At 37.6% G+C, this 26,598-nt stretch overlaps 1 protein-coding gene across 1 annotated transcript in view; it reads right to left on the reverse strand.

The window, feature by feature from the left end:
• Positions 1 to 1,050: 1,050 nt before the first annotated feature.
• SPIN1 (spindlin 1) overlaps positions 1,051 to 26,598 on the reverse strand; it is a 65,380-nt gene continuing 39,832 nt past the window's right edge. The window contains 4 exon segments of the mRNA XM_079925501.1: positions 1,051 to 4,630; positions 4,633 to 4,818; positions 8,787 to 9,020; positions 13,937 to 14,190. Coding sequence (XP_079781627.1) covers positions 4,572 to 4,630; positions 4,633 to 4,818; positions 8,787 to 9,020; positions 13,937 to 14,190 — 733 coding nt within the window. The 3' untranslated portion in view covers positions 1,051 to 4,571.

The raw sequence follows: 26,598 nt of genomic DNA on the forward strand, positions 1-26,598 counted from the left end.
GTAGTTAAGACTCTGCGCTTCCACTGCAGGGGGCATGGGTTCGATCCCTGGTTGGGGAACTAAGATCCCGCATGCCACATGGCATGGTCAAAAAAACAAAAAAACAGAAGGTGTTTGGCAAGGTACTTACTAAGCACTTTTGCTAGTGCTTTATTAGTGTCAAATGCTTTATTATCACAGAGCTGTGACTGTACCAAGTGAAGAAACAATGGAAAGCAAGCCCATCCCTGCAATTCTCCAATAGTGGCGACTGCTCTAGACCTAGTTCTTCAGTTTACAAACAGCAGTCAGCAACCGCCAACCTCTCGACTAAGCTTGCTTTGTTATTTTGGGGGAAAATATTTCCTGAGCTGTACCTTCGATACTGCAACGAGTGATTTACCTTCAGGAAGAAGACTGTAAGATCTCGCCCAGGGTGAACACGTGTGCTTCCAGGTTCATCTTCTCCCAACACCTGTCTGCGACTCCTCCCACCAGAGTCTGAGAGGTGGTCCTGAATCCCCTTGGCCAGGGCCTCAGCAGTAGTCATTGCAGCTGCCATGCCAAGCCTCCCCAGCCACTCTGGCCGCAACAAAAGTGACCTGTCCCGTCCTAGCTTTAACCACGGATCCTTGGGCCAAACAGGGAAACATAAAAACTGAATCTAATTAAGGGCAGGCATACCATAAACTCTACTTTTCCCTCTCACTGATAAAATTATCCAGGAAGATAAAATATAGAGTACATATAGTTCCAGTATTACCTACATGTCTTTGTCCTTACTACTGGAAAAAAAAAAAAAGGAGATTTTTTTCACTGCAGAATTTCACTAGTTGGTATTTAAGTATTAATAAAAGCAATATATAATTATAGCAAGAAAAGATGTGAAAGTATAAAACACACAATATTTAATTCTATTTAAAACAATTCTTTTAAGTTTAAAATTTTATGATAAATTGAAATTTCTCATTAATTGCTAATCACAAACTTTCATATTTTGGACTATATAATATATTGGGGCTACTGATTATTGCTCCCTTTCTTTACAGGTACTATTAATTATCATTCAAATAAAAATTCTATTTCTTTCTGTTCCTATATATATCTGACATTTACATTTGGTGAAAAGAGGGAAAAAAGGTCTCTTAAAATCTTCAAGTAAAACTTCAAAAACTTTTTCAGAAGCACGTTTAACACATCACAGTTTGCTCATAAGCACAAAATTTACAGTCAAAAGTTGCACATAAAGGGTTTATTTTAAATGTTTTAAGGATAGGATAGAGTTACATCATAATTATAAAAATTACTTACAGAATGAACAGATTTATATTGTTTATACTTCTAAATGCAGAGAACAGGGAACTGTCTACACATTGTATAAAATAAAATTAAAATTAAAAATGAATTCAAGCTTGAAAGATGAGGTCATTTACCTAATATTAAAATGCGAACACGAAGACCTCTGAACTATACACATTCGTTCGAACTGCACTAATGATGGAAAATACAAAAAGCGCAGCATTTCCAAGGAACCACAGACATTTTGACCATAATTATTTTCTGTTACAATAATTCCTGTTTTGTCTTTGGAGAACTGTCTTTTTTTTTTTTTTTAAGACAATCAGCTTCAAGAATGTCTTCAGGCACTACAATTTGTGACAATCAAAACAGTCTTCTAATGGGTCCACAGCGTTCAGAGATTCAAGCCCAATGCACTTCAGGGTTTGGCACGTAAAACAATAATAGAAATGAAATCTGGTTTAGAAGCAACTGTGATTGTTTTAAGAATGCACAGTCCCTTCAAATGCTGCATGACATACACAACTGGAAAATCACCTTCTGTTGGCACTACATTTGCTTCACCAGTGCATCTTTATCCTACAACCACTGAAACAGCACAGTTAAGCAAATATACAGAAACTGAAACCAAATAAAAACAAAGATAGAAAACAAAAAACCTAAATATATTTAACATGCAATTTTAGTTAGTTACATTGAACATTCTACTTAGAATAGAGCATGCAAAAAAGGATGGTCTGCTTTTAAGGTTTTCCTTTGAAGCTTTACATGGCAGCCAGACATCACGCACGCACACACACACGACACAATAATACTATAGCAGGTCAATGAGAAAGGCCAATACATTTTATACAGAGATTCATGTCTTGTGTTGTCACAAGTCCCATGATAATTTTGGAAATTAATGTTGTATTCCTAGAACAAGGAACCAACATTCCGATACCAGGAAAATGCAAGCAATGCATGCAGATCTGAAACATGAGCCTAGACGAAGCCTGAAATACTCGGCTGGGGAGCAGAGTTAGTCATGGCATCAGGAAGTGTGGTTTAAGCCACCAAAAGAAAAAAGAATGGGAAAAAAAAAGGAAAAAACAACAAAAAAAAGACCCCTTCCCCTTCCTTCAACCCTAAAGGCAATAAATGGAACAATGATTAAAATAATGATGATAATAAATCACGTCACATTCATCTAGAGAGATCACGTGGTATTAAAAGTTGCTAAAGGTACTTGCAGAAAAACCACAATGCAAGTCATTAAGTAATGCCAGAAATGTTTCAACTCAACTGACCCAACCCTCAGGATACCTCCAAAGGACTTTGTTTTTCAGTCTGAAGTCACTGTGTCCTGTTCATGCAGTGCACGCTGGACAACACACTCTCTGGGCCGCATGTGTCCACTTGGGCACAGGGAGCTGGGCTCAACCTTGAGATTCACATGCAGAAACTCTTACAAGAGCCTCCAGGAGAACAGATGACAGATCTGTAGCATGACACTTGTTTCAAGCACAGGAGGAACATCTAAGACCTGGGTACCCACTGCATGGAGAAGCTCACCCCTGGCTGCCCTCAGTGAGGCACTGGGCACGCTGGAGAGAACTGGGGTGCTGTATTTACATGGTGTGCGAGGTTACCACCCACCAGCACAACAAGGCACAGCCTTCCTGAAGGCAAAAATGGGCATCACACAAACCATGCAGAGCGCGGTCTTGAAACTACAGAATCTCTTAACATCAAGAACAGCCATGACAGACGTCACACAGACCTGGTGTTTGACTGAGATTCATATGCATTTAAGCTTTCTGCCCAAATCAGAGGTAAGATTTTCAATCTCCACAAGACTGGTTTCACATATCATCTTTCTCCTAGCTTTCAAACTGCCAGGGATCATCCAAAACAAAGTGATAGACTGATGTTCTGCTGCTAAATGAACCACTTTTGCAGTTCTATTTTAGTTAAAACAACCTTGCAGGAAAGGATTCAATGGCTAAGGGCTGCTATCAGTCATACCCACAAGCCAGTGCAGGTGACTGACCCTGATGTGGCAGGATCCACCAAATGGAATGAATCCACATCAACAGCATACCATGAGTAAGAACATACAGCACCACAAGAGGTGTCAGGAATTTAAGCTGTTATTTGTCTAGACATTCTTCGAGGGGAAAAGCCAAGGGGGAAAAGCCTTCTGACCATAATCATATATCAGTAATAACAGTAATAAAAATAAAGGTATCCCAGAGAACTTGTTAAAAGGCAACAATGTCATTCTTAAACTTACATTTCTAATATAAAAGCACTACGTTCTTCCAGGAACTTACCAAATACACATAAACCGCTGATACACTGTTGCCTTTTAAATCCGTGTACTAAAATTCCAGATTACTAATTTGTACAAATAATGGACCAAATGTGCCATCCAAAATACACCTGGCATTACACTATGTGGACCAAGTACCTGGGCTTTGCTTAAAAAGAAGTATTTATGATAAAAAATGTAAACAAATAATATACAAAGCTTAGAATTAAAGGCAGCCTTTTACCCAGATTTCTAACTGTTTTGTAAAATTGTAATGTGGGTCATTAAATGTTCACAGGTGATTCATATTTGAATTTACAGTTTAAAGCCTCCAGACTGAAATGGTACTCTGAACTTGACTTTCAAAATAAGCTGAATGTCCCGATGTGCTTCCTGTGCCCAAATTTAATTTTAAATAAACAGCAGTAATACAATGAATACACTAAATACAAATGGCTTGGGTCAGCACTCCTGTTAAACTGGAGAAAATTATGTAACCCCCACTCCAACCCACAAAGAAAGGACTGCCCACGAAATGTGTGTGTGTGTGTGTGTGTGTGTGTGCGCGCGCGCGCACGCGTGCACACAGATCTATGTGTATGTATATATACATTATATATGTATACACACAGATATAGATAGATAGGTAGATATAGATACATATATATCTCAAAAAAAGGCAATAACAAAAATACCAAACTATGCTTGCATTGTGGCAGCAGAATAACAGTGTTAAGCGTGAAGGGGAAAGTGGATAAGATCTACTACAGTTTTAAATGACTATGATACTAGCTTAACTTTTACCAGACTTGCCTGTAACTCCCTTCCAAACAGACAGACTTCTTTTAAGAGGAAGGAGTTCCTTACACAAAATGCTTTGTGTTCACATAAATCTGTACTATTCAGAACAAAACCAGTTCTGCTGGCAGAGATTGTGGGTTCGCAGGGACATTTAAGCTTTCATTAAACTGGAAAGCAATCAAGTCTTTATGTCTACAAATTATACATTTAAGAGTTCCACAAATTTGGCAAAGTTCGTGATGACATCTAGGATGTTTTCACCAAATCGTAGACATAAATATGGAAATCATCATCAAACTTGATGAAATAGACAGACGGTTTGGCTTCTACTTGATGAATGACCATGCCAGTCCTTTTAGAGCCATCTTCTTTGGCATATTCCACTTGTTTGCCTACCAGGCTGTCCACAACTTCTCCTGGTTCCCTTTCTGCTGGAGGTGAATCATCTGTATTTAAAAGTGGGAAAAAAGAGAATTTAGAGTCAATTTTTAGATACACACCAACTCACATATCTATTTTAATAATTAAAAAAAATTTTTTTTAATATCCTGAATTCACCTTGATTTTCTAGACCAAGAGTCAGCAAACTTTTCCTTCAAAGGCCAGACAATACATATGTTAGGCCTGAAGCCATACGGTCTCTGTACCAACTACTCAGCTGTATTGTTGTCACATGAGAGCAGCCACAGATGATATATAAATGAATGGTGTGGTTGTGTGCCAATAAAACTTTATTTACAAAAACAGTGTGCTGATCCCCAAGAGCTAGACATGTAAATGATTTTGAAAATCATAACTAGAAATTTCTTTGGCTTATATTTAGTTATAGCTATAATTACCTAAAGAGGGATGGACTAAAAGAAGGAAAGGGTCAAGAAAAAAACTAAATACAGTTGACCCTTGAACAACAGGGGTTTGAACTGCATGGGTCCACTTATACAGGGATTTTTTCCAATAGTAAATACACGATCTGCAGTTAGTTGAATCCACAGATGCAGAGGAACTGCAGATACGAAGGGCTGCCCATAAGTCATATGCAGATTTTCAACTGCACGGAGGATCAGTCTCCCCAACCCCCAAGCTGTTCAAGAATCAACTGTAATTATACAACTTCTTTCTTTTTTAAAAAAATTTTATTGAAGTATAGTTGATTTACAATGTTGTGTTCTATAGCTTCTTAAAAATAAGGCTGTTTTCCTTTGAAATAATTTCAAAGCAGATAATACCTACTGGGATTACTGAGAATGTGCCTAAATGCCTAAGTATTCCTGTCTTATCCTGTGAATCCTTAAAGCTTTTTTCCCCTCAACTTCATTTCATCACACATGGTCCTCTTAACCCAGTTTCAAAATAAAAGAGATTTCCTGTGCTATAAAAATAGGTGCTAAGTGAACTCCATCCTCAGACCAATTACAACTGAATCTCAGAGGATGGCTGAGGCACCTGTACTTTTTGAGAAACCCCCAAGAAAATCTGAGTGTTGGAAAACACTGCCCGCCCTATGACCTAGCAAGAACTCTGTAAGTTCTAGGAATACACATAAAATGAGAACAAACCATCACTGCCAACAATAAAGAAACAAAGTACAAAAAAGGGTAGCCAGGGGATGGAGCTAGGCAGTTACAATTCTATTTTAAGAAACCCCTAACAGGTCCTGAATAACTCAAGCTCTTATCCATGTAGTAACAGAGAGCCTTCAAGTAGGACAACCAGGTATCCTGGTTTGCCCAAGACAGTCAGTGCTTATGCCTGTAGTCCTGACACAATGGTTAGCAGTGCACCTTTTTATTTTCACATGTATCCTGGTTTGGATCATATCATGTATCTGTATTAACAGTAGTTTGCCTCTTTGATTATAATAAATTCTCTCATTGAATGGCATAATCTGAAACCTGCTATTCTGATCTCACACAACACAAACAAACCACCTGAGCATAGTGTTATCAGTTCTTTAAAAAAAGGAAGTAAAGAGGAAATCTAAGCTGAACTCTTCTTCAACAGTGCTCTTCCATCAAGCAGCAACATCATACCACACCACACTTTTGTGGCACCTCATGTGTACAAAGAAATTACGAACACATGATCGCCATACGTTTTACAGTAACCATAAGTGAAGAAGCCAAGGACTCAGAGGCCACTGCAGAGCTCTTTGTATCAGAACATCACAACAGCAAGTAACAGCAAATAAACTTCCATACCACTCGAAAGAAAGGAGGAGTGAGAGGATAAAGACGTGGTTGGTACAGGCAATGATTTAATCTGCAAATGACCTCATACTTTCTATTATCAAGTCAACAGTACTTGCTTTGGACATTTCTCTACAAAAAAAGTTTAAAACTTCATATAGGTTGGAGGAAATGTTTTTATGGTATGCTCTCATATTTAAATTCCCGCCTATATAACACTTTCCATTACACATTTATAACAAATATACACGCACTTAAAAAAAAAAAAGATTAAGAAGGCAGAAGTCAGGGCCAGATGAGCACATGAGTAGATTCAATGAGTGGCTTGTTCACAGGAAGAACTTAAAAAAAAAAGGAACAGAGATGGTGTTACATTGCTAATATATCCAGTGTCTGTCAGTCAGCCATATCTGCCTAGGGCCAAGAATTCATGTGTTTGAGGAAAAGCTATTGAGTAGTTTAAAGAAAAAAAAAAAAAAAGGCTTACGCAAAAGTGAAATTAAGAAAATAATTTTATTCACAATAGCATCAAAAAGAATAAAATACTTAGGACTATAAGAAGTGCAAAAACGTATACTCAGAAAACTACAAAACGTTGATAGAAATGGAAAAAACTCAATAAATGAAAAAACATCCCATGCGCATGGGTCAATGGCTTAACTTAAGATGGCAATACGCTCCCGCCAAACTGATCTAGAGATTCAACACAATACCTAACAGAATCCCAGCTGACTTTTTTGCAGAAATTGACAAGCTGATTCTAAAATTCATACGAAATTGCAAAGAACAGCCAAAACAATTCTGAAAAAGGAGGATTCACACTTCTTGATTTTAAAACTTATTATGAAGCAGTGTAATCAAGTGTGACACTGGCATAACTATAGACATATGGACAAATGGAATAGAACTCAAAGTCCAGAAATATCTTCATACCTCCATAGTCAAGTAATTTTTACCAAGGGTGCCAAAACCATTCAGTAGGAAAAAGAACAGTCTTTTCAAAAAGTGGTTTTCAGACAACTGGATTGCCACATGCAAAACAAAGAAGTTGGACATGACACATCATAAACAAATATTGACTCAAAATGTATCAAAGATCCAAGTAAGACCTACATGTAAGAGCTAAAACTGTAAGACTCTTAGAAGAAAACATAGGGGCAAATCTTCATAACCTTTGATTTGGCAAGAGTTTATTAGATATGACACCAAAAGCATGAGCAATAAAAGGAAAACTAGAAAAATAGGATTTCATCAAAATTAAAAACTTTTGTACTTCAAAGAATACTTTTAAGAAACTGAAAAGACAACTCAGAGAATAAGAGAAAGTATCTGCAAGTCACATATCTGACAAGAGACTTATACCTATACTATTGACTGTTACGACTCAATAACAGAAAGACAATGCAATTGAAAAACAGGCAAAGGATGTGAATAGATATTTCTCCAACAAGACACACAAATGGCCAATAACACACGAAAAGATACTTGACATCTTTAGTCATCAAAAAAAATGAAAACCAAAACCACAATGAGATACCATTTCACTACCACTAGGATGGCTAAAATCAAAAAGTCAAGTAACAAGTGTTGGTAAGGATGTGGAGAAATCAGAACCCTCACACACTGTTGGTGAGAATCTAAAATGATGCAACCACTTTGAAAATCAGTCTGGCAGTTGCCTAAATGATTCAACCCAGAGTGATCACTATGCCTCATCAATTCCATTCCAAGGCATATACCCAAGAAAACTGAAAACAAATGTCCACTCAGAAACTTGTACACAATTCTTCATAATAACCAAAAAGAAGCAAAAAAATCCAAATATCCATCAACAGATGAATGAATAAACAAAATACAGTATATCCATACAATCGAGTTGTATTTGGTTATTAAAAGAAATGAAATACAGACACACGCTACAACATGGATGAGCCTTGAAAACATAAGCTGAGTGAAAGAAGCTAGTCACAAAGGACCCCACATTATATACACCATTCATATGAAAGTCCAAAGTCCAGAACAGGGAAAGTAAATTATTCTTGGCAAAAGGGTAAAAATTTCACAACCTATGCTTTGTGCATGACTAAAAGAATAATCACTTAACCCTAATAATTAAAATTTTTAAATGTATCTGCACAAGAGTTAATCAAATATCTTGCTCTAAAGATATTTGATTTATCAAATTATTTTTGAATTATCAAAAATAAAAGTTGTCAATCTATACTTACTAGAATCGGGCATAATGCGAAGGTCGCCTTCTTTATAATCATCTAAGAGCTGGTACATGTACAAGACAGGATCTTTTTCATAGGTGATGTAAAACCATGTGTTCATTATAGGGGCGCGTGCTAAGACCATTCCCCTCCACTCGTCTTTAGAGCCATCCTCGGTCTCAAACATGTGTTCCACTGCTTTGCCAATCATTGTGTCGGCTAGGTGTGCATCACTGATTCGAGATGTTGCTGGGGACAAAAAAGCAAACAATGGTTTACGTGAAAGAATCTGCTTTTTTCTTTTTTTTCTGAATTCATCTGTTCTTGGTACTGTACCTAATTAAAACTTTTAGTTTATTCAAGGTATAAAGTGTTTTTTTGTTATTGTTTAATCGATAATTATTTTAAATTATGAGATAGAATTAGACTTACAGAAGAGTCCCCAAAATAATATTGTTCCCATATACCCTTTACCCACCTTGCCTTTTAAATATCTTATATAACCGTTGACCATTTATGAAAACCAAGGTATTAACCTATTCAAGGCATAGGTTTTTACTCTTGCCCCTACAATCTATTTTTTACAATAATCAGAGTGATATTTGTGGCCGTTATACCAGATTGTGTTGGTCATTTGCTTAAAATACTCCAGCACTTTCCTTTCATAATTTGAATAACGAACTGCTTCTCCAGATCCACAGCACATTGGCCATCATCCCCTGGCAGCCCTCTGCCCTCCTGCTCGTCACATACTGCTTGACTGCCTTACACCTCAGCAGCATGGGCATCTTTTCCTGGGATACCCTTGGGCTGACTATGACCCCCACATCCTCAGGGGCTGGCTCTTCCTGAGCAGATGTCCTCCCAGAGGCTTTCTAGGACCACCCGGTGAAAATAGCCCCAACAATCAGTCACCTAACCGAGCTTGATTTCTTAAAGACATTTACCACTCTCTGCAGTTATCTTGTTTTACATGTTTGTTTACTTGCTTTTAGACTGCACAGTGATGAAAGCAAAGGCCTTTCCCATCTTGTTTCCAATACTGTGATCACAGGGGTTCAACATTTGTTGTATAAATTATTTCAGAGGAAAGCAGGTTGTTCTAGATGGCCTGTGTGATTAGGAACACAGGCCTCCCTACTGGTGTATCAACAGCCCTCTGCAGCCCTGCTCTACATTAAAGACATAGGTGAAAAATTACAAGTTTCATTTTCTTTTTTAATATTGGGAAAATTATGGAGGAACCTACTGATTTTAAGATTTATCCATTCCTCACATTTTAGACAATTATCTTTAAAAAAAATTAGCACTTCTTACTCATGAGTCCTATTTTTGTCAAAGTTCAAAGGAACAAAGATTAGAATTTCTTGGTAAAGATACTGCTATCCAATTTTATCAGAAGGACACTGTAAACACATACGGTAGTTTTCTTTGCTTAAGTATGCAATAATTACCCAAAATAACATAGAATTCCCCACTGTGCATGACACTATAGCAAAATCCCACTAGTTTTCTTCATACCAGAAGTTATCAAACTTTCTCATCTTAGGACTCCTTTACATTCTTAAAAGTTTTTGAGCATTTGTTTATATGGATGATAAGTATCAGTACCAACTATTTTAGAAATTATAAATGACATATCTAAAAATATGTTAAAATACCTACAGAAACACATTTTTAATGAAAAATATTTTCTAACAAAAAATTAGTAAGAAATGTCTAGCTTTAAAAATGGACAGCTAGGGGCTTCCCTGGTGCCGCAGTGGTTGAGAGTCCGCCTGCCGATGCAGGGGACACGGGTGCGTGCCCCGGTCCGGGAAGATCCCACATGCCGTGGAGCGGCTGGGCCCAAGAGCCATGGCCGCTGGGCCTGCGCATCCGGAGCCTGTGCTCCACAACGGGAGAGGCCACAGCAGTGAGAGGCCCGCGTACCAGCAAAAAAAAAAAAAAAGACAGCTAGAATCTCATATCTGTTTCAGCATTCAATCTGTTGTATGTACTTTTAGTTGGTGTATAAAATCACAAAGATATGCTGTTGAAAAAATATTTTATTAGTGTTCAGATAATTCTAGGTATTCTTCTATGATACCACATCAAAACTCAACAAGTGGTAGCTTTCCTTAAAGGTTAATTGCAATGTAGAATCTGAAATCATTATCAATAAACTTCTGTCACACTATTAAATTAAAATTCATTTGTCTCCAGAATACATAAGGAACGCCTACAACTCTACAACAAACAAAACAAAAAAATCAAGTGACCTGATCAAAAAAGTGGGCAAAGGACTTGAACAGACATTTCTGCAAAAATGACATACGAACGGGCAAAAAGCATATGAAAGATTCTTAACATCACTAATCATCAAAGAAATGCAAATCAAAACCAACAGAAAATAACAAATATTGGTGAGGATGCGGAGAAATTGGAACCCTCGGGCACTGTTGGTGGGACTGTAAAATGTTAACAAACACTATGGAAAACATTACGTATGTAGGCTCCTCAGATAATTAAACACAAAATTACCATATGATTCAGAATTCCTGGTTAAATACTCAAAAGAACTGAAAGAAGGGCTCAAAGAGATATTTGTATACCCATGTTCACAGCAGCAGTATTCACAATAGCCAAAAGGCAGAAGGAACCCAAGTGTCCAATCATGGATGAATGGGGAAAAAAATGTGGTATACACATGCAATGGAATATTATTCAGCCTTAGAAAGAAAGGAAATCCTATCACATGCTACAACATGGATGAATCTTGAGGACATTCTGCTAAGGGAAAGAATCTAGTCACAAAAAGACAAATACTACATGATTCTACTTATGATGTATCTAAAGTAATCAAATTCATAGAAACAGGATGGTGGGTGCCAGGGGCCAGTGGGAGGCAGAAAAGAGTAGCTGTTGTTTTAATGGGGAAAGAATTACAGATTTGCAAAATGAAAAATTTCTGGAAACCTATTCCATAACAATGTGAATATACTTAATGCCTCTGAACTGTATACTTAAAAATAATTATGGTAGTAAATTTAATGTTTTGTGTTTTTACCACAACATAAAAAATCTGTCGGTCTTTGAATGGATCTTTCACCAATATATGATTTGGTAACATCATGCATTGCTCATATAGAAAATATTGTATTCACTGAGTTATGCAGATCTTCCAAATAGTGGGAAACTCCAGTGTATAACTGTGAAAGGATGAGAGTGAAAAAGGCAAATTATATCTTAAGATTTTTATGAAAATTAATTTTGACCTAATAAGCCTCCTGAATTGGCCTCTGGAAACCTCAAGGGTCCTCAGACTACACTTTGGGAACTGGTACTCTGTGACATCACATGCTTTTGGGTTGACTGACTTACTTTTCTCTCCACCTTTAGCTTAAGGAAAACAAAACTGTAACTTTAATGTACTGCCTTAAGCAAATTAGGAAAGACCATTTTCTTCCTACATGAAACATAAATGAAGTCCAAATAAATTTTCAGACTAAAGTATCATAGGGAATACCATAGTTAACTCTTAATTAAATTAGGCATGTAACATATTGCTGCTTTGCACACAGGCCTTTGGATTTCCTTTTTTAAATTGCTTTTCTGTTTACAAAAGCAATCCATATCTACTGTTGGAAACAGAGATGGCCCAGAAGTAGAAAGAAAAACATTAAGAAACCCTTAAATCCCATCACCAGAGATACTCATATATCTTCAGATATTTTGGTTTAGTCAAATCACTTTTTTATCAAGATAAAAGGTTTCTTCTGTCCTATGATGACAACAGAGCTAACACAGGTCATGTGGCAGAATGCAGTAAGTTTCAAGTAAGCTAGCAGCCTTGCCCTTGAAGGGGTCAGAAACTAAAATTCTGGGTCAGAAAAAGAATGTATGATAATTACTGAGCACAAATAATTGATATAAAGGTGTGGATAATACTTTTTAAGCCCTGAAGGGAAGATTCTTCAATGTTAATTTCTAATGTGGAAAATGGACTGATGTCAAGATCAGGAGAAAAGAGGATGTGCTTCACAAGGAAGAATGTGTTCAGCTGAACTTAGACTAAAATGCCAAAGATTTACTATTACATAATTAGTTACCTTTGGTTAAAAATACAAATTTAAAGAAAGATTTCTGTGAAAGCTGAACTATATTTATACAAGATGAATAAAGACAGTGTTTGCTATCTAAAGCAAGGATTAAAAAAATAACTTGCTGCTCTGGCAAAGTTAACTTGATGAGGAAGCATGTGTTCCAGGAACACAATGGCAAAAACAAAGGGGGAAAGGGGGGCTAGGTAAGCGTCTTCCCTTGACAATTTGATCCCAAATTTCTATCCTTCAAGTGCAGATCTGCTGAGGCTCTATTTGTACATATATAGGCTTCTAAGGACAATTCCAAAAGCATAAACCAGATTCAAGCAATAGCAGCATCACTGTAATAATAATAAGAAAACATTTCAAAGTAAATACTCTGAAGAAAGTAACAACTTGGGTGTATTCCGTTGATCTTAAGAATAAAATCATATTTTATTTTATTCTTAAAAATAAAACCAGTCATTATTATTTAACTGACACCTTATGCCTTAAGGAACCTAAGGTATGCAAGGCAAAACTGATTTGTATGACATTAAAAAAGCCATTCATTTCCTACAAACCTTGTACAAACGAACCCCAAAAATGTTGTAACAGAGTTCACATGTTTTGGTTGCTTAAATTTTGGCTGAAGGTACAATTATCACTTATATAATAATACACAATGATAAAAATTCACTTCACATAAAGATCCTAAAATAAATACATGAAATTTTTCTAAGCTATTATAATCTGATGAAATGAGCACATTGAATACTTGAGCTAATGAGAAATACTCTTACTCACCAGAGTCCAGATAAACTGAGCAAAATGTGGGAAATAATCATATTAGAAATTATTAGACTGTCGACTTCTTGGGGAACAATTTTATACGTCTTTATATCCTTCACAGTTCCTTGAACTTTGGTTTTAGAACATTTGCTGAGCAGTTTTTGTGGTTTTAGGTGACTGATTTAAATGTGTATCAGAAGTACTTATGCTCCAATTAAAACAAATACCAGTAATGCTAATAATCAAAAAGCATCCATTTCAATAATCATTTTTAAAGCATATAATGCACAAACAGTAAAGAGAACTTACCAACTCTATCAGGGAGGACTTCAAGCGCAGAAACTCTTTCATCTTTATTAAGTTCTAGTCCATAAACACAGTCAAATCCATCGTATTTTATAAGATACAAAGAAGGATTTACAGGCACCTGGTCCAGAACGGTTCCTTTCCACTGGGTGATGGGGCCATTCCCCTCTTTCCACCCATGCTGAATCCTGCAGCCTACGATGTTCCGCCGGGGCTGGGAAACAGGTTTGCTCGGCCCCACACTGCTCCGATGTTTTCTGTATTCACACATATACACACGTAAGGTATCATCTCAAAAGTATGCACTCCTACCAACACAACTACTGCTAGCTAGCATGCTCCCATCACAGATGATCCGGGTCCTATGCTAGCTAATGTTGCCACACTCAGGGTTCAGGTGGCTACAGGCAGCCATCTCCCAGTCCCACAGCCGTGCAGTGGTGGCTCACAGGTGGGGCCTGTCTCTAGCAATAGAAGCTTCTTGTGCACCCTAACTGTGGACACACAGAAAAACACAACTAGTCAATAGCAACTTAGCCTTAAAATTAAGTATCAGTTTTTCAGCTTTCTGAGTTTCCTTTAATTCAATCAACTCACAATTATCCAAATTAATCAAAGAAAGACAAGGGCTGACTACATGAAATAACCACACATGCATATGGCTTTATAAAATAGAAATCCATTTCTCATTAAAAAGAAACTCAATTTCACCCATTCTAATGCCCACATAATTTTGTCCTCACTGGCTTAAACAATAAGAATAAACTAGACATTTAACTTTTTCTTAAACTGGAGTCCAGGCTGGCTTCTATCCATGCATTTATACTATCATTACTTCTCTAGAAAACATAACCTTCAACACTTAAATTTGTAACAAATACTTAATGTAGTATTAAAAATTATTGAAGCAACACCAAACTACATTCTTTCTCAATTACAAACAATCGAAAAATCTACATACAATGTTTACAAGTAATACACCTGGCTCTCAGTATCAGGGAAAAAATCTTCATTTCATGTAGAAATCCAGAGACAAGGGACAAGACTTGGCTTGAACGCAAGCTGAAGGCCAAAGCCATGCTGGCACATGGATGCTGCTATATGCCAAGAATGAAAAAATTTAGGGAGCAGAAAAGAACCCACTCATAAGAACCCAAAGCTTATGTGGGCATAAAGCTCTCATCTGGTAAACCACAAATAAAAGTGGTGAACAAATGGCATAAATACAAATAAACTTTTAAAAACAAGTAATTTATTGTAGCCTGTAATATTTAAAACTACAGTTGTATATATTTTAAGTAGACCAGCTTAGTAAACTTAGTGTTTTGTGAAACAGAGAAACAGGTTACAACAAGATATTAAAGCTGTCTCAAGGAGGCCTAGAATCAGTTGACACAGTCCTTTACCTAAGCAAGATAGGGAACACCATTTGGGGAACACCTCAGAAGGAAAACTTCTCCAGTTGGACTGTAAAAGGGTTCAAAAGGTTATATGCAGGACATGAGACCAGAAAACGCTGTGTCTAACCCAGCCCTTAAGTCTCTGCAAACACCCAGCCAAATGGCCTTCCAGGAAAGGCAGAGCCTGAACTGAGGACACATACTGAGAATAACATCCTGAGTAGGGTGAGGCCCGTGGGTAAAGGAAAGATGAGGTTCAGATGCTTACAGGGTGGGCCCAAAGGAGGCCGACCTCAACAGGTATCACATAGGAGACTATACAGAGAAACTTGAGTATGCCATGGGAATACTGAAGAGCTCTGCAGCAAGGATAGCTGTCCTGGAATACTCTCACCCCTTCTCATGTACAAAAGTCTCGGGAGAGAACCATGGTGGCACCAATGGGCAACGGAGGCAAACCCAAAAATATGCCCACAAGGCAGATGGAAATTACCACCTAACATTATGCACATAACAGAGGCCATGAAAGAGGAACTTACATCAAAAACATAAGAGCCCAGATGAGAGACAGCTACACAAGAGAAGATGTGAGAAAAATCAGACACAGTCAACAAACAAGCAGCAATTTGAAAACTTTTCAGAAATGAAGGCTAAACTAGAGGAACATGGAAGAAATTGACACCATGGGGCATTTAAGGAAAACAGATGATAAAAAAGAGACAGATGGGAACAGATATGAAATTCCAACTTCCATGTAACAGAATCACCCAAAAGCTAAAATCAGAGGAACAGAAAGAATACTAAAATAATTCAAGAAAAATATCCAGAAATAAAAGACTTAAATGTACACACATGCCCCTGGGAAAACTGACCCAGAACTACTGACACTAAGTCTCGTGAAACAAACAAACTTTAAAGAAAATAACGTCTCGAGGGCATCCAAGCAAAAGAACTGCATCATGTGTAAGGATAATCACATGTGTAAGGAAAAGAAAAATCACACAGTGACACCGTGTGCCACCAGATAACTGAGTGACAAATTTAAGGTTCTCAGGAAAGAAAATGTGAGGTGAGGGTTTTACAGGCAGCCAAGAATTCTATACTGACCTCCAAGTAAAAGTATACAGATAAAACTGTGTGAACACATAAGAACGCGGGGAATACTGTTCTCACAAATGCTTCCTGAAGAAGTTAACAGTTGGCCATCCATGTCCATGGGTTCCACATCCTCAGATTCAACCAAACATGGATAGAAAAATCCCAAAATTCCAAAAAGCAAAACTTGAAATTGCCATACACAGGCAACAATTTACCTGTCATTTACATTGTATTTACAACCATTTACATAGTGTTTACACTGTATTAGGTATTATGAGTAATCTAGAGATGATCTGAAGTATATGGGAGGACTTATGTGGGTTATGTGCAAATACTATGCCATTTTATATAGGGGACTTGAGCATCCATGGATTTTGGTATGGTGTGAAGGGTCCTGGAACCAATCCCCCTCGGACACCAAGGGACGACTGTACTGGACAGAGTTTCAGATAATCAGGAACGCCTGGGGACTTCCCTGGTGGTCCAGTGGCTAAAACTCCGTGCTTCCAATGCAGCAGGCCGGGATTCGATTCCTGCTCAGGGAACTAGATCCCACATGCCACACCTAAAGATCCCACGTGCCGCAACTAAGACCTGCTGCAGCCAAATAAATAAATATTAAGAGGGAAAAAAAGAAAGAACACTTAGAAAAGTTTCAGCACAGAGCTGATAGTAAGCAATGAATATCTCTTACTATAGAACAAACACAGGAACAAGAGAAATAGAATAGTATTTAACTATTACCTGCTCTGAAAATACAGTTAACACTACTCTGAAAAGGGGGATGAAAGAAGAATACGTAAAGTATAAGAAGCTCACCAAGCAAAAGAATATTACTTGGAACAAAGTACCTGGTATTAAATGGAGAGAGAAAGGAGAAAAGCAAGAGCTAAATTCAATATTGTTCATAGTAAGGAACCAATCTATATAACCTTAAATGAATTAATAAGATTAATTTTAAAGGACTTCAGTATAAAACTTAGTGGAGAGGAAAAAACCTTAATAACATATTATCGAGTCTGTAACTTGTAACTACTACTAATACTCAAACCCGAAAGAAAGTGAACCTCAAGACCTTTTCATAATCCCTGAAAATGTGCCACTACATCCAACTGGCCCTCTGTAGGGATATGGCTGGTGAAGGTGATTACATTCCTCCTTTAGAATACAAGAATCTTTGCTAGCATTATGTTTTTCTTCAAATAGACAATTACCTATCTTCTTTTGATCTTTAGGCAAAAGTCCTTGTGTTTCATCCTGTGTACAGGATCAGGCTTTCTTCACAGCAAAGGCAGAGGTTGGTTCCCAAAACTCACTGAAGAAAGAATTCAGTCATATGCACCATTTTGTAATTCACACAGACATTCCATTATTACTACCAAAATTATAAGCAAATTCAGCATCTTCACCAGTGTGATGGTTAATTTTAATGTGTCAGGTTGGCTGGGCCACAGTATTCAGGTATCTAAATCAAGCATTAGATGTTTTCTGTGAAGGTATTTTTCTACATGAAACTAAAATGTAAATCAACAGACTGCCTTCCATAACATAGTTGGGCCCCATCTAATCAGTTAAAGGTATTAAGAAGGGAGTGTTCGCCCCCCACAAAGAGGCAATTCTACCTTCAGACTCAAGCGGCAACATCAGCTCTTCCCTGGATCTCCAGTCTCTCTATGCACGCACCATTGGTGCTGTTTCTCTGGAAAACACTGACTACAAACAGAAAAGATTCCATCCTAGATTCAGAGGCATGAAATTTTCTACTATGATTCTCAACAAAATCAATATAAACTTAGCCATTGATAGCAGGAAAGGGCAACTGGAAGACTCAGAGCAGTGATTTTCTAGTTCAGTCACTCATCCTTTCTATACTCATTAGTGGCATTCTTCTGGAACCGCAATTGCTTCTGAAGAGGGAGATGCTTGATGCTTTCTAATCACATTTCAGAACAAGCAGTTTTTATCCTGGTCACCTCCAGTGGTATAGTACACAAGGCTCTCCTCCATCTTCTGAACAACACAAGGGACTCAAATCTAGCCAGCAAGCATCCCTATTCAAAGTGGCTCCTATATCCTTTAATTCTGAAGAAACACAATTCCTCCTTTTTGCATGGATTTTATTTCCTCACTTTCTTTAAGGGAACTTTAATCATTAACTTTTAAAATTATTTATTTTTGGCTGTACTGGGTCTTCGTTGTTGTGAGCGGGCTTTCTCTACTTGTGGTGAGCGGGAGCTGCTCTTCGTTGCGGTGCGCGGGCTTCTCATTGCGGTGGCTTCTCTTGCTGCGGAGCATGGGCTCTAGGTGCACGGGCTGCAGTAGTTGTGGCACGCAGGCTCAGTAGTTGTGGCGCACGGGCTTAGTTGCTCCGCGGCATGTGGGATCTTCCCAGACCAGGGCTCAAACCCATGTCCCCTGCATTGGCAGGTGGGTTCTTAACCACTGCGCCACCAGGGAAGCCCTTAATCACTAACTTCTGTTGTGGTAAATAATATGCTTGATCTATTCTAACATTTTGCTTTGTGTTTCTGTTTGCAATGCTTTGTCTCATTTCCTCACCCCTTTCTTCCTTTATACAGCTAGGATGAGCAAGATTCCTTTGCACCAAATAAAGCTTCTAATGGAAGCTGTAGGAATCTATAGATCTTATTTCTAAACTTACAGCAATTACTTCTAACTTCCTAAATATCCTATTTAAATTCCCTGACAGTCCAGTGGTTAGGACTCCATGCTTTCACTGCTGAGGGTGCGGGTTCGATGCCTGGTCGGGGAGCTTCCCACAGGCCACATGGCTCGGCCAAAAAAAAAAAAAAAAATCCTATTTAAACTTACAATTTTCTATTAAAATCTACAATTAATCAAAACCTATACTTTCCCTTCCCCGGTCCAAGCAAGACTAAAAGTAACAAAAAAATTCTTAGTAAAAGAAGGAAAGAATTTTAAAAACAAACACCTTAGCACCTAGTAACCCCTTCCTGGCCACTTTCACCACACTGCTGAAATTCAGTCTTTTGTTCCAAACTGTTATTTATCTTGCTACTATCTTAAAAATAATTTAAAAAAACATTTCCTTATTTAGAAGTAAACAAGAGGATTTTTGTTGCTTTCTGCAACATTTATATTTTTCTCACGTACTGGGTTGGCCAGAGAGTTCGTTTGGGTTTTCCCGTAAACCTGAACTTTTTGGCCAACCCAATATATTTGGTCTTTCTAGACATGTCCTCTGGTAAGTCAGATAGGGTTAACAAATGCAAACTCCAAATTCTTGCAAGCCTCAAAATATTATTTTGTTCTCATCCTTGACTTGCCTAGGTATACAAGGCAGGCTCAGATTCCTTTTCCCCTCAGTACCTTTATTGCAAAAAGGTATTTTCATTGTCTTCTACCTTCCAGAGTTGAGAGATACCAGATGCCAATCTGATCCTTGCTCCTTTGAGGGTAACCCATCTTCCTCTTCAAGTTGCTTTTAGAATTTTGTTACTGGATTCTGAAATGTTACCAGGACTTGTGACATATGTTTCTAATTATCCCTCACTAGCACTTGGTCAATCTCTTGAATTAAGTAAAACAGGCTTGAATTTCAGTCTATCTATTGAATACCTTACATAATATTTTTAATTTCTATGAACTGATTATTTCTTTATCTTGAATCATTCTTCTTTTTAATGAACACACCTTCTGATATCTGAGGATAATTTTCACTTTTCCTGATTCCTTATGAACTTCTGGGTTTAGCCTTGTCTTCGTTGAGTCTGCTGCTGTCTGAGTGGCATCTTTCTTAACACTTGCAGATTCCTGGTTAGCTGCCCTGTTCCATGTATGACTCTCTTTGGTGCTATCAGTGTTCCTCAGGTGCCTGATGATTCTTGGTGTTCATACTTCAGATGCAAGGAAAGATTAAGTGGTATCTGTAGCTGAGATGTATTTCTTCAGGCCAAGTCAGGGTCCCTGGTGTCTGAGTATTAAGTACAGGTTCTGATAAAGCAGCCAGGACCCAGGGAATTGTGAAGCAGCCGAGACTGAGTAGCAACTTCAAGTCAGGGGAGGTAAGGTGAGCATCTACTGCTTAATGGTTTCTCACCCATAATGATTCAGACGACTGCAGCCAGCCTTTGCTCTCCCTGACCTGAGCAGATTCTAGGGGTCTAGTTTGAACTTTTTCAACTTTTTGGAGGTCTTCCTTTGCAGCTGAAAGTGGTTGGGAGTTCCTTGGCTTAGCTGAGTTTTTATATAAATCTATTCGCATCTGCTGTATATCTTGCAGAGATTTCTCAGTGTTCTGGTCTGCTGGTAGGATGATCTTTCTACACCAATAACAAAAACTGCAAATTTAATGCAAATTACAATGAAGTACTATTTTCTAACTGCTTACAGAATAAATACAACCCTCCTAGTGAACAATCTGGCAATCCACTGTCCCAGTAATTCCAGGTCTAGGAATTTATCAAAAGAAAACAGTGGACAAACACAAAGCTACAGCTACAGTGAAGTTCTGAGCAGTGTTCATACCAGGGAAAACTGGAAATAAAAAATGTTCAATAGGTCTCACTGAATTAATAAGTAACAGTGTATCTATATGATGAAATAACTACATAGCTATTAAAATCACAGAAAAAACATGACATTTTATTCCTTGGCTTGTAGACACATCACTCCAATCTCTGTCTTCACATAGCCTTTTCCCCTATAAGTCTGTGTCCAAATTTTCTTCTTATAAAGACACCAGTCATTGAATTGGGGGACCTCCGTAATCCAGTATGACCTCATCCTAACTTGATCACATCTGCAAAGACCCTATATCCAAATAAGATTACAGTCAGTTTCCAGGTGGACACGAATTTTGGAGGACATTATTCAACTCAGTACATACATCCCTCAGAGTCGTTGCAAGGAATAAATGAAATAATGTTTCTAAAGCACTTAGTACTGTGCATGGCAGGGCACACAGTAGGACACACAATTATCCATACAGATATGCAGAAAAAAACTTTTTAAAACATACATTAAATTATTAACAGGTGTAATCTCTGGATGATGGCATTAAAAATAATTAAGTTGCCTTCCTCTGAATTTACCTGTGTTTTCAAATTTTTCTATGACTTAAGTATTTTACTTTCATAGGCAGATAAAACACAATTTTTAATTACTCTTAATGCAATGGATGTCCTAATTCTGCAATAAACTATATATAAAAACAGATTTATACATTTTATACATATTAGTGTTATCAATTCCAAATTTTATTTGTTGCCTTTTTTTTTTTTTACATCATTTCACTAGTTCTAAAAGAAGAATTCAAGGAGATCTAATATAGATACCACTTCTGCCCAATTTATTTAATAAACAACTTAATTTGATCGAAAGGAGGAGGTAAAAAAGAATGAATGGATGGGACTTCCCTGGTGGTCCAGTGGTTGGGACTCTGTGCTTCCACTGCAGGGGGAACGGGTTTGATCGCTGGTGGGGGAACTAGGATCTCACATGCCGCGTGGCGCGGCAAAAAAAAAAAAAAAAAAAAGAATGGATGCCTCAATGAATACTAAAGACAAAAACAGTAATTAGAATAATATACTACTTTTTAAAATCATCAGTCAAGCTTTCCAATTACTGCACCTTGAATGCCTAAACTGTTCAAATACCCTTGCAGCCGAAGTTTACAAAGAAGAATGTTTAAAAATATTTTTAAACATATGTTAAAATATTATTTAATATTAAGAGTGTAGACATATATAAGTTTTTGATAAACTGATTTAAGCTCTTCCAACTATAGCATCCACTAGAAGACAAGGTTTAGAACTTCCCTAAATTACAAGAAATATACTAAGAGTATCTAATATTGGGCAAAATGTTGATAATTGCTGAAGCTGGATGATAGGAATTCGGGATTTATTATATACTACTTTATTTTTGTGTGTATTTGAAATTTTCCATACTAGAAAAGTTAAGAATTATACATTAAACAAACTCTAATATTTTACTTTAATTTCTAATTGCTAATTCAGATTCAAAAATCAGTAAGAAAAACTTTAAGGGGGGACTTCCCTGGTGACGCAGTGGTTAAGAATCCACCTGCCAATGCAGGTGACATGGGTTCAAGCCCTGGTCCCCAAAGATCCCACATGCCGCGGAGCAACTAAGCCCGTGCACCACAACTACTGAGCCTGTGCTCTAGAGCCCGTGAGCCACGACTACTGAAGCCCGCGTACCCAGAGCCCATGCTCTGCAACAAGAGAGGCCACCGCAATGAGAAGTCCGCACACCATAACAGAGTAGTCCCCACTCGCTGCAACTTAGAGAAAGCCCACGCGCAGCAACAAAGACCCAACGCGGCCAAAAGTAAATAAATAATTATTATATAAAAAAAAACTTTAATAAAAATTAAAGCTTACTTACATGAGTTGAAATAGTATATATAAAAGCAAACAATAAGAGTATGTCAGATTACTGGAAGAAGATATAAAAAGAACACAAACACACGTGTGTCATCTCTAGGCAGTTCAATCTAAGAACAGTACAGGGAATTCCCTGGTGGTCCAGTGGTTAGGACTCCTCGCTTCCACTGCTGAGGGCCCAGGTTCAATCCCTGGTTGGAGAATTAAGATCCCACAAGCCACACAGCATGAACAACAAAAAATTTTTTTTAATAAATAAATAAGAGCAGTACAAATAAGGATGTGAGATTAATGATTTAAAGCAATGAACTTTTAAAATATAAAATAACAGTTCCTTTAATATGGTGATGTTGTTTTATGTTCTCCCTGGATACATTATTTTTAACAGCCTTAGTCTCTGGTATTTTCTTTGGAAAAAAAGTCTAAAATGTTCTTAACTATCATTTACTAGGTAGTCAATAAATAAACAGCAATACTGTAAACAAATACCAAGACACTTCATTCAACTGAGGACATATGGAATTACATAGCCAAGGGCAAATAAAAAGCTGCATCCCGTCAAGATCCAAACAATTCAAGGATAAAAGCAGAGAAACAAGAATTAAACATCTATAATCACTTTCCTTGTTTCTTATCTCCAGAAGCTATAAATGGCTTTTCTTGTAGTTTCAATGGGAGAAAATGGTGACCAAGTACACAGCATCCAATCATCCTTCATTGCTGTAATTTTGTGTACTCATTTCCAAACAACTTGACTTAGTTATCTAATGTGCTTTAAGATATCAGCTCTGATAATGGTCTAGGCCAGTGCTTCTCAAACTTTGGCATGCATTGAATCACCTAGAGAGCTTTTGAAAAAAGATACCCAAGCCCTGCCCCAGAGACTCTGGGCTCCATTCCGCAGGTCTGGAGAGGGACCAAAGACTTTCTAACAAGCTTCCAAGTGCTACTGCTGCTGGCACCAGACCTTTGTTAGTAGAGCTAATCCAGAAAAAACACTAATTTCTATCCATCCATGTGCCCAAAAACGATAAACTGAGAGTGCAGAAAATATTTCTGTACTTTGCTCAATACTTTAAATAAGTTCTCAATGTACCATTCCAATTATTTGGTCATTAAGAAAAGAATTCCTAAGAACAAACTAGTGGTTACCAATAGGGAAAGGGAAGTGGGAGGGGAAAAATAGGGATAGGAGATTAGGAGGTACAAACTACTATGTATAAAATAAATAAACTACAAAGATATATTGTACAGCACAGGGAATATAGCCAATATTTTATAATAACTATAAATGGAGTATAATCATTAAAAATTGTGAATCACTATGTTGTATACCTAAAGCTCACATAATATAAATCAACTATACCCCAATTAAAAAAAAATCTGTTTTAAGACCTTTCATCTTTTATCTAGACTCCCTTATTGACTTAAGTTGACTACTGTTTCTCATCAGTAAATATCTTACTTTTATAGTCAATATTTAAAGGCACCATACTTTTTCAAGTTAAAATTTCAACCATTACAATTCTACTATGAACCAGTAAATGACTGCCACACACCATGTACTTTGGTGTATGAATTAATTACTGACCTCTTTCCTTATTCTATTTAGTATTATGAGATAAAAGCAGTTTCCTTACTTTGTGTTCCAGCAGATTTCAAAAGAAACTATTAAGGCAAATAATTATCTTTCTGCAAAATGCATACCAGCAAGTCGAGAGAGAAAAAACTGCTTCTCTAGTACTTGTTGCTTGATAAAAGTTCTACAGCTGATACGGTCATTCCCAGCTTAAACTGGCAATATAAAAACAAGATGGAGAAAGTCAAGTTTTCCATCCAAATCACTATGGTTTTTTCATTATTTTGTCTACACAGTGTACACCCTGAGGATATCAGAGATGTCCATGGCAAACATCCAAATGCCTCAAGGGTCTTCCAAAGCACTAGTCACTTTCACTGGTGTTAATAACTGTTACTGGCAAATTGATTAAAAAGTATTACATATTTGACCAATTTAAGATTGTCAATACCATGGATCATTCAGATGCTTGCTCCAACTGTTATCTAGTCTGTGTGTTTAGGACAGAAATAATATATTTTTCAGATATGAGACAACAAAACATACAGTTCAGGAAATAGAATGTGGTAGTTAATATGGGCTTTAGAATCAGACTGTCCTATTTCTGAATCCTAGCTCAGTCACTTCTTGTATGTATGACCTCAGACAAGTTACTTAATCTCTCTGTGCACGAAGAATTCATGGTCCCTACCTGACAGGGATGCCATGAACACTAAATGAGACTACACCAGGGACACAAGGAGGAGGATCACAGTCACAGTTTTGGTTGGTGACTAGTATTGGTATCTTATAAAATGAAAGGAAAACATTCCCTGGAAATCCTCAACTTAGCATGTAACAGCTCCTGATCCATTTTCTAAATGTACATTAGTAGGAAATACACCAAAGCCCAGTCATACCTTCCAACAGTACCCTGAAATGTAAATCTATCCACTATTCCAACTAGGAAGAAAAGAGCCGGATTTACATTTGAAAACTAAAACAAAGAATCACTGTAGCTAAATTCACCTTACATGTCCCCCAACTACACTTCCCTTCAAGATGTAACTTCAGTGCAGATTTCCCAAATAACCTCCTGGGAAGCCAGGAAAGGCTTGTCCACCAGCTTGTCCCCCAAACACACCAAGGACTCTAGCCCGCAAGAAGTACAAAAGTTTGTTTCTATTTACTTTAAAAAATGAGAACAAGACTCAGCTACACAACATTTCTGGGTGCAGAGGTACTGCTCCAAGCACTGGAGACCTGATTACCCGAATCCCCTAGCACCCATGGGGACGGGAGGTGCCGTTCTCAGGACGGTGGCTCTGCCAGCATTTGTTTCCTGGGAGTTCCTGTGACTCTCTCAAGCAAGCAGAGGCATCTGCACATGGAGTTATTATTGCTCAGTCTCCCTGTTCCAACACGGGAAGCGAGAGGAGGCATGACCACGGGTCAGTGGCTGCACATGAGGAGTCCCGAGTGCCTTACTTTCTGGAGAGCCACAATGGGGGCAGGCAAGGAGAGTGAGGCTCCAGTTCTGCTTTCCTATATTTGTTTGCTATAAACACTTCATCTGTAGAAAGGATTCTATGATAAAAAGCTGAAAACCTTGTTGTTCTAGTCCAACACCATGACTTTACCTGAGTTAAGCAGAGCACCAGGCACATGAGGGAACTTGGTAAGGCCCACAGCTAAGCCAATGGGGCTTCCCACTCCAAGGCCAGCCTCTCCAACAGCCATTATTCCCACTCACCCTTCCAAGGACAACTATTAACACCTTTCACTTGTGAAATGTGGAAACTTTTGTTTCAGTTTTTTCCCATCCCACCCATCTTCAAATTTGCACTGAGATTAGAAAAAATAGGAAAATGACTGATAACTTTTCCTTTCATTTCAACTTCTCCCTTTTAATATGTTCAAAACGTCTACCCTTTAAGTGAGACAAGCACACCTCATATTAAAGCACTAGATCAAGTTCCCTGCATCATGCAACATACAGGATGAGAAACCCTTTTAGCTGTACACATATGAACTTCAAAAATTGAACAGGTAGGTATTCAAGCCTTGTGTTTTAGGTGAAAAAAGATGAAGAGTTCCGGTTTTGCAAAGTTAATGTGTAATTTACTTTCATTTCCCACTGTATTTAAGTTTTTTTTCATTACCTTCTATTTGTGCCAAGAGGTGGTGTACCATTTATGGTAATGATATGATAATTAG

Source organism: Stenella coeruleoalba (assembly GCF_951394435.1).
Source record: "Stenella coeruleoalba genome assembly, chromosome: 7".
NCBI classification, from domain to species: Eukaryota; Metazoa; Chordata; class Mammalia; order Artiodactyla; family Delphinidae; genus Stenella; species Stenella coeruleoalba.